General features: G+C 49.4%; 1 protein-coding gene across 1 annotated transcript; it reads right to left on the reverse strand.

The window, feature by feature from the left end:
* Positions 1-40: 40 nt before the first annotated feature.
* Positions 41-9,439, reverse strand: SELENOO (selenoprotein O). The gene is made up of 9 exons (XM_080939380.1): positions 8,866-9,439; positions 6,444-6,647; positions 5,201-5,387; positions 4,448-4,578; positions 3,567-3,847; positions 1,599-1,743; positions 925-1,110; positions 630-786; positions 41-539 (listed from the first exon to the last, which is right to left on the reverse strand). The coding sequence occupies exons 1-9, from the start codon at positions 9,420-9,422 to the stop codon at positions 399-401; spliced, it is 1,989 nt and encodes a 662-aa protein (XP_080795506.1). The 5' UTR covers positions 9,423-9,439; the 3' UTR covers positions 41-398.

Consider the following 9,439-nt stretch of genomic DNA (forward strand, 5'->3'; position numbering starts at 1 on the left):
GCTAGGGCCAAGGCAGTGACCAGAGATAGACCTGAAGAAGCTGCTTTATTTAGAGCCCTGGAAGATTCGACAGGTTGTGAAGCCCAGCCCCTGCCCTTGAGCCAGATGCACAAACAGGTCACAAGGCTTACTTATTTAGGCCTGTTTGCATTACTTACAATCATGAGACTTGATATCCTAGCATGAAGCACTGTGTACTGGGGGCATGTTGAATGCTAGGCCAGAGCAGTACTGCTAAGGTAGTATCAGACAGAGATGGGTCGGGTTTTGACTGGAGACCTCTGCCGTCATGGGGAGACTGTGAGGACAAGCATCCCAGTGGTCTCAGAAACTCAGCAGCACTGGGCAGGCCTCGGGAGACTCCAGACGTGTGGAGGACACCGAGGCCTTTATGAGGATCATGTTACACAGAGTTCTGCTGCCCAGAGTGGTGGCCTGCTACTGTAGGAAGATTGCTCCTCAGTTGTTCTTGCTTCAGGGCCTGCTGCCTCTTCTTCACTGTGGTAAGGAGACTCTAGCAGCTTCAGGACACGCCGCACCTAGAGAACAGATGAGAAGAACTTGGTGAGGAACATATTTAATGACATGTCCATGAGAGGAAGGGATAACAGGCACAGGTGTGTGCTTGCCTCTGAAAAGTCTCCATTTTCAGCAGCTTCAATGGCATTCTGTGCAATATAGTTCCTTAGGACATACTTGGGGTTGTTGGCATGCATGACGCGCACACGTTCTGCCTGCCAGGCAGCAGTGTCTTCGACACCCTCCTTCTCCTTGTCCAGACGGTCTCTGGAATCAAATTCCTAGCTGTTTTTTTCCAACAAAGAACAGCATGCTCCACGCCCCCAATTCAGGGCCATGTGCAGCCACCCTCTAAGGTTGCATTGTGCCAGTAAGCCTTTACAGATGGCCCTGGGAGCTGCCTACCTGTATTCCTGCAGCCAGCTTTCCCAGTGGTCTCTGTTCTTGCTCTGCAGTTCAGAGGGGCTCAGCTGTTGTAGCCGTGACTGGTGCTCCACACGTTCTAGCTCCTTTGTGACATTTGCTTGAGTGCCAATGAGTGCAAAGAGCTGTGGGTTCGACTGTGCAAGCATCAGCATCATAGAGAGTTGCCTGCGGGAGGGGTTGCATGGAAAGTGTCTCAGCTAGAGGTGGCCCATGACACGGGTGTTGAGGCAGCTTCCAAACTGCTACACCCCTACCCCAAATTACAGTTAGGTCGGGACCACCTGTCTCGGGTGTTTCTACAAATATCAAGTGCCATTCCCCACTAAATTACTTTTTTCATAACCAGCCTTTGGGTTGTTATTTGAAAGTCTGTAAGCCACTATTTCCCATATCTCTTCTTAGCTGAATGCAGCATGCTGGACATAGTGTGCACACCCTGTAGGAGATAGTGTGGAAAGGCACTGTCTGCTTGGCATCTCCATTCCAGTCCACCTAGGTCCTGCTTGCTAGTGTCCTGCTCCTCAATGCTGCAGAAATGTGACCTGACTGCACTTCATGCCCAGGAATGGGATAGCTCTAGGTGCACTCTGACTGGCAGTCTCCAACCTCCCTGCTGCTCTCCTTCTGAAAACGAATTCTGAGAATGTACTTACCGGGGATCCATTTGGGGTCTGAAGGCAAGCCTTAGCTCTTCCAGAGAGGCACACTGGGAGGTCAGCCTGGTTAGGAACTCTGTTGTGTCTGACAGTTCAGCCGGGAAGGAGCTCAGAACACAGAACGTGTTAGTGAAGTCAGCACCTAAAAAACAGCTGCTCAGGTGCCTGGGAGGCACGTGCTGGGTCCCAATATTCCCTCCTAGCCTTAGACTCTATACTTCTGTTACCAGTCCTTTGTAGGTCACCAGAAAAATGGATTGACACAAAAAACAAGGCTAGCACTAGATCCTCTGAGCCACAGTGCCTGCCTAGGCCTCTGGACACATCCATAGAGGCGCCTGATACACTGTAACACTGGAGCTATTTGCCTGACTGGAAACAGTTCTCATGTAACTCTTGAGCAGTGTATAAAAGTAAATGCAAAATGAGGGCTGGTGAGTTTGCTTGATGGATGGTTGTGCCTGCCGCCATATTGGCCCAGGCTTTATCTCCAAGACACATCATGGGAAGAACTGAGGTTTTTGCAAGTTGTCCTTCTGCCCTTATACCTCTACAATGTATGCTGTAGTGTGCACACAATGATTTTTTTTTTCCCTTTTGGTTTTTTAAGATGTTTCTTTGTGTAGCCTTGGTTGGCCTAGAACTTGCTTTGTAAACTAGGATGACCTCAAACTTAACAGAGATCTGTTTGTTCCTGCTTCCCAAGAGCTGGGATTAAAAGCATGTGCCACTACAGCCCAGCCTCATTTTTAGCAGTGTGGTACCTTGGGCAGCAGAGGCAAGTGGAGCTTTGAGTTTCAAGGCAAGCTTGGTTTTGAAAAGTCAAAAAATGCTTATAGAAGACAAACGTGTCAGGAATTGTAACTGCTGTAAATGAATTCTATATCCCTGCGATGGAGAAGCAGGTTGACAATGGGGAAAATGTGCTTCAGCCCTACTGCTGTCTATACAATGCCTGCTTTAGGTCTCAGCTGTTGAAAATGAAAAGATAAAAGCATCCATGCAAATAGGATCTAAAGAGGCTGAGGTCGTGTAGCACATGCCCTTAATACCAGGCAGATCTCTGAGCTCAACACCAGCCTGGCATATGCTGAGTTTTAGAACAACCAGAGCCATGCAGAGGCCCATCTCAAAAAGAAGCTGAGGTGGTCATGCTGAAACAGGCAAAAAACAAGTGGGGCATGTAATCCTGGCCTCGATGCTGATGTAGGAAGAACACAAGTTCAAGGCCAGCCTGGGCTAGTCCGTCTCCAGACAAGTCTACAGTTCTAAGGGCAGAAACAAATTACAGATGCTCATTTAAGCTACTTGTACTCAATACAGTTGACTGTAGAGCAGTCAGAGGTAAACTAAATAATGATCTAGTTGTCTTGTTGACTGTGTGCTGTAAGAACTGAAAGCAGGACTCAAACTAAATGAGTAACTGCATACATGTTCATGTAGCACTATATGTAACAGTTAAAAATCCTCCTGAGGGGATCATTACTATAGAACTAGATAGTCAGCATTGAAAATGGAATTAAATTCAGACACATGTTACGACATGGAGGAACCTAGGGATCTTCTGTGTAGTGAAATAAGTCAATCATAAATGAGTCCTATGGAGTTCAGATTCATAGAGATCAGAACGTTGGCACTAGGGAAGGCAGATGAAGAGTATTTAAAGCAGAGGGGCTGGAGAGATGGCTCAGCAGGTGAAAGCAGTGACTGCTGCTCTTCCAGAGGTCCTGAGTTCAATTCCCAGCAACCACATGGTGACTCACAACCATCTGTAATGGGATCTGATGCCTTCTTCTGGTCTGTCTGAAGACAGTTAACTGTGTACTCACATACAAAAAGGAATAAAAGGAGACAGAATTTCAGTTTAGGAATTGGGACCATTTTCAGTGTCCCTGAGTTATACAGCTAGAAATGATAGCAGGGAACACTAAGTGTTCCCCACAGTGACAGGGTTTAGTGGCTCACCAGTCAGATGCATGGTCTCCAGAAGTTTGGCTACAAGTGCCCCGTCTTCTTCCTTCTCCACTCGAATAAGGCCCAGCTTCTTACGCATCTTCTGTAGATAGTGCCTTTGGAACTCAGGGTCAAACTCCTCTTTTAGAATGGCCTCAGCCAGCGCAAGTGGCAGTTCAGGCTCCAGTGCTTCAGCGAGTTTCTGCAGATTCCACTTGCATACCTGGGGCTGCTTACTGTACGTGTAGCGCCCAGCATTGTCAGAGGCATTACATACATGGTCAGGGTCATACCTGCCACACGAAGAACTGCTGTCAGAGAAGACAGGCTACTGGGAAGACTGATGACCTCACTTGTGGCAACACCATTCTTGCCCTGTTTGACCCTTGGGCTCAAGCCAAGAAGATTTAGAGTGGCTTTCTTCTGTCTATATAAATCAGTTCTGCCACAAGGCCAGGGAGGAAACTGCTTGAGACCCAGACTGCCTTAGGCCAGACAGAGCCCTCTCTGCTCCACTCCATTCCCCCCACCCCTTTAACCCATTTAGAGCCTGACAGGGGAGGGACTTGTTCTAACATGCTAAAATGTCACTTTGTTCAAAACTCTCCAGGGAGGCTAAGTATGATTGCATGCTCCTATAAACCTCAATTCCAGGGAGCTTGAGGCAAGAGAATCACAAGTTCAAGGCTAGCCTAGATTACATGATAAATTCCAAAACACACTTGATTTCTTGTAGGATTGGTTGACCAAACACTTGGGATTGAAACATTAAAAAGAGCCATGAGCATCACCTAGACCCCACTGTTTCCTGTTCCTCTCCCATATCCCTGACCCCTACGCTATTGGTGTCTGTCCCTCAGAGGGACCATCACTTACAACTCTGGGGGCATTACCTGTCCAGGAAGCCAAAGGGCCCATAGTCGATAGTGAGCCCCACGATGCTCATGTTGTCAGTGTTGAGCACGCCATGGCAAAAGCCAACACACTGCCATTCAGCCACCATCTGCGCTGTGCGCCGCGTCACCTAGAGCAGAGCAGACTGGCTGCTGCCCATGTGCCCTTACTCATGACAGAACACCCCCGTGCCTTCAGTGCCAGTGGACTTTCTGTAAGTGGTTCTCAGTGCAGGGCCCTTTGGGTGAGTTGGTTTATATGGGCTTAAGTTCCATTTCCACCAACTATTCTTTTAAACACTACCGATTTTGGGTAAACTAAAAATCAGCAACACAGACTGAGTCCCAGGAAGAAGGCCTGATAACATATTGGGAAAAACAACACTGTTAGGTAGACCAGTCCAGAGTGCTGTTTCGTAAGACCTGCTGTTCTCCACTCTGGGAGCTATAGGGTAATGCTTCCAACTGCTCTTCCAGTGGCCCAAGCAGAGTCAGCCCCTGAACATAAGGTTCCAGTGTAGCCTGGAGAACAGTTCCGGGCTGCCCAATGCTACTGAGTAAAACTGTCTCAGAACACCAAACGCCTAAGAACCTCCAGGCTGCCCAGGAGAGGCTGTGGGAGATGATGGGAGCTAGATGTAGGGACAAGGAACAGAAAAGCCAGGGACACCAGATAAAACCATTTGTCCCTAGTCATAGAGATTATATTTGGCAAGGAGAACTCAACCCTGGCCAGTGGGAACCTCTGCCTACCTCTCTGAAAAAGGCAGCGTTCCTCTGTATGTTGTCAGTGTCGCAGGTATGGGCAGCCTGGATTTCAGGGTAGAAAGAGCTGATCACATAGTCAAGCATCTGGACTCGGATGTCATTCCGTCCCACGCTGGGGCCTGCACGCCCTGTGTGCTCATCAGGGGGCTTAAAAATTTCAAAGGAGCCGAATCTGCAGGAAAGATGCCAGTGTTCAGTGGATCCCATCATGGCCACAAGGCTGTGTCGCCATACAATGGGAGAGCATGCTAAGGAGACAAAGCAGCACACTGCCAGGTCCGAGTGACAGGCAGGACTCATTTTTGCCTCCAGTTCCCAGATGTTGGGAGAGTCATCAGGCCAAGAAACCACCATGACTGTCTTCTTTGCCAGCTCCAACACACAGGATTATCCGTACCCCATACATTGTGAGGACAACCCTGGTTGGCTCTATCACAGAAAGCATGTACAAGTGTCACAGCTAGTTGGCTGTCCCACAAGAGATATCAGTTATGAATGAGCCTTTAAAATCTGAGGCAGGGTTTCTCTATAGCTCCGGCTGTTCTTGAACTCAAATCAGAGATCCACCTGCCTCTGCCTCCTGAGTGCTGGGACTAAAGGTGTTTGTCACTACACCCAGGTGACATATGGCATTTTTTAAAAGTTGTAACTGGGCAGTGCTATCAACACTATAAGGCACCCGATGGCCTCTACTCTAAAGTCAGCTAAGTTAGGGGAAAGAGCCTCTGCAGTGTAGTTGCTCCCAATTTTGGCCCTTTTCCATCCTCGCTGAGGCCAGAGAAAGCCAGAGACCAACAGTGGCCGTTTGTGATGTGAGTGGTGAGTACTCGGTGACTGACTAGCCTGGGCCCAACAGGATGGAGAATCCTAAGATCACACTAGCCACCTCTTTGTTCACATAGCCCCTGCAGGGCTGGACACCAAGCGAAGGCGGAAGACAAGACAGGAGTCTGCAGAAAAGACTATGCTCATGAGTCATTCACTGTGTGATTAAGAAAAAAGCTACAGGAGCCCACTTGTGGTGACACTAATGAAGTCATTTCCTTGTGGAAATGCTAGGTAGTTCTTGGTCAGGGGGCGTTAAGCGGCATTTGGGGCTAAATCCTGACCACAGCCAGGTGCTGTTGCTTGTTTGGAGGCTGGCTCAACATTCTGACTGCACAAGCGTGGATCTTGTATGATCTATGAGCAAGTGCACGTAGACAGGCCTAATGGACCCCAGCATTACCTTATGAAAGTGGGAGCTATACGCAACACAACCGTGCACTTTTCATATTTTGGATTACCATCATAGAACACGTCTCGCATCACTGTAGACTCAGACGTGACACAGGCCCCGGCCCTCGTGGTAGGGATCCCCAGGTGAAACATAGCCTCACTGCACAGGAACTCACGGATGCTTGACCGCAGGACTTTGCGACCATCCGCTTGTCTGAAATCAAACACAGGCCAAGGAGCTGGTAAGGCAGAAGTTATTCTGAACTCCCAAGAGCTTTGGTGTGGCCATTATATGACTAAGGCCAGGTGAAGAGACACCTCCCCTGTCCCCCTTGAAGTCCCCTCCCCCCTCAAGGCTGTAGTTTTGTCCTCACAGGCGTTTTACAAAAACATTTCTACAGCAATTACTGCAGACATACCCATCAGTACTATCTGCGGTAATGAGAAACAGAGAACTCAAGTGAGCAGCAACAGAAACTGCCGTCTCAGGGCTCCAGACTAGACACTGACCCTACAACCACTTCCAACCTCAGTCTCAAGTCTTGGCAACATGTTGAGATGAGAGACCTAAGCAAGGATCAAAGGGATCCCTGACTTCAAGGAAACTTTTTAGCTGGCCTCAGGTTTGGAAACACCAACTAAAAATAAATCACAAAAGCACCGTTTGGGCTGGAGAAGATGGCTCAGAGCACTGGCTGTTCTTAACAGGACTCAGCTCAGGTTCAATTCCCAGCATCCACATGGTAGCTCACAACTGTAACTCCAGTCCCAGGGCTTCTGACATCCTCACAGACACATATGCAGGCGAATCACTGATGCATATGAAATTTAAAAAAATGAAACAAACCACCTTTCATGGCTGAATATGTGGTTCCCTAGTAGCGTAAGACACATGAATATGTGGTTCCCTAGTAGTGTAAGACACACGAGACTGGATCTGATTCTTAACATCAAGATATTTAAATATAACAAAGCCTTTCAGTATCAAGTTATGACAACAAGGTTTTTTTTTTTTTTTCTTTTTTCCTTTGGTAATTGGTGAAATAAATTATCAAAACACAAAGTTTTGCTCACAAGATGAGTGAGCTCTGGAATATATAGCAGCTCCTTTCCAAGAGCCTCTGAGGTTGGTCCAGGGAGCAGGAGGGTACTTGATGAGACCATCAGTTTGGCTTGGAGATAGGGAGTTAAGAAGGCAGTATTCTGAGAAAAGGAAGAGAGCTTGGTGGGGGATGGTTGGCATGTTAGTGGCTGACGGAAGAAAGGATAAGAAGCAGATGTAGTGGCAAATCATAAAAGCCAACTTACTGTTTCTTAGACATCTAACAAGCTTCTAAACTATATAAATCATGTAGTGAAAAACAGGAACAGAGCCCTTAAGAGCTGTCTGACTCTGCCATCCGAGTGACAGGACTGACTTAAGTTCCTTGGGCTGGAGAGATGGTTCAGCACTGACTGCTCTTCCCTGAGTTCAATTCTCAGCAACCACATAATGGCTCACAACCATCTGTAATGGGATCCTATGCTGTCTTCTGGTGTGTCTGAAGACAGCCATAGTGTAAACACACATACACACTTACCTTTTTTAAAAAGTTCCCTGGGCTACAGAGATGACTCAGTGGTTAAGAACTCTGGCTACTTTTCCATAGGACCCAGGTTCAATTCCCAGCAACCACATAGCAGCTCACAATCTTAACTCCTGTTCCAGGGGATCCAACTCTCACACATGCAGGCAAAACACCAATGTACAAAAAAAAAAAATCAGGACAAAGAGGAGTTGTTCTTTTGGGCCTGTATGGTTTTGGATCCAGGACTGTCTTGGATACTTGTGGTACTTTCCACTGGAATCCAAGAACTCTGTGTATGTGTGTGTGTGTGTGTGTGTGTGTGTGGTCACAGGGAAGGTGGGTATGAGAACAGATTGTGCCCCCACTCCCCTGATGGTGCAAAAAGAGGTTTGCTAGAGGGTGGGTAAGTTGAGGAAGCACACTGCTTAAGTATGGTTCCAGAAAATAGGTCTGGATACCAGTCCAGTACATTGCTTCTGAAAACTAGTCTCTGGGCAAGCTGTTCAGCAAACAGTATCATTCGTGGAACTGGCTCCAAAGTCCTCGGTGTGTTTCAGAAAACACAACGGACAGCCATTAGATGTGCGTTCCCCTCCACCTGGCAAAACTGGCTGATGGAAATCTCTTGAGTGTCTGCAAGAAAGTAAGCCTGGCCCTTAGTATTTTCCTGGCACCCAGCACTTTACTGCCAGCTTCTCTGCCTTCCTTCACAAAACCCTTTGCAAAGACGCTCCACCTAGGTCCTAATCCCTTCGGAGCTTCTGGGCGTAAGGCTGCCCTGCCCCTACTCGCCACCGAGAGCACCTCCCCTTTTCACCCAGGCGCACAGAAGGGTGTCGTCTGGGAACTCCCGGAGTTCCGCACCTGGAGAAGGGCGTGGGGCCGGCGCCTTTGAGCTGCAGCTCCCAGCGCTCGCCGGCCGCTGTGCACACCTCGCCCAGGTACATGGCGGCGCCGTCGCCCAACTGCCCAGCGAACTGACCGAACTGGTGTCCACAGTAGCAGTGCGCGGCAGGCTCGGTGCCCGGCAGCAGCGCATTGCCACTGAAGAAGAGCGCAGCTTCGGCCTCGACCTCGGCCTCCTCGCTGGCCTCGAGCCCCAGCAGCGCCAGTGCGGGCTCTGACAGCGCCACTACGCGTGGCCGCCGCAGTGGGGCCGGCCGTGCACGGCTGAAGCAGGCTCCAGGTACCGGTCGTGGAGTGGACAGTGAGTCCTCCGGCCCGGGCGGCGGCGTCTCTACCGGCAGCGCACGCAGGGCACGGTTGTCGAAGCGCAGCCCTGCCAGCCAACGCGGCGTGGGCTCCATGGCAGCAGCCCAGGCTGACCAGGGCGCGGACGACGGAAGCGCGAGGCCGACACACTGTGGCCGGGTTCGAGCAACCGAGAGCGAGGCCCCGAACGCGGCCCTGAAAGAGGCCATTCGCTCCGTCGCCGGAA

Source organism: Micromys minutus (genome assembly GCF_963924665.1).
Source record: "Micromys minutus genome assembly, chromosome: 27".
NCBI classification, from domain to species: domain Eukaryota; kingdom Metazoa; phylum Chordata; class Mammalia; order Rodentia; family Muridae; genus Micromys; species Micromys minutus.

Bases quoted from the DNA above. Each gene is read 5' to 3' on its own strand.
- SELENOO (XM_080939380.1), bottom strand. From the start codon at position 9,422: ATGGCCTCTTTCAGGGCCGCGTTCGGGGCCTCGCTCTCGGTTGCTCGA. The intron at 5,388-6,443 runs GTAATGCTGGGG...TCTTTCCTGCAG, and splicing joins ATAGCTCCCACTTTCATAAG to ATTCGGCTCCTTTGAAATTT. The intron at 1,744-3,566 runs GTGAGCCACTAA...GCTGTTTTTTAG, and splicing joins GGAGACCATGCATCTGACTG to GTGCTGACTTCACTAACACG.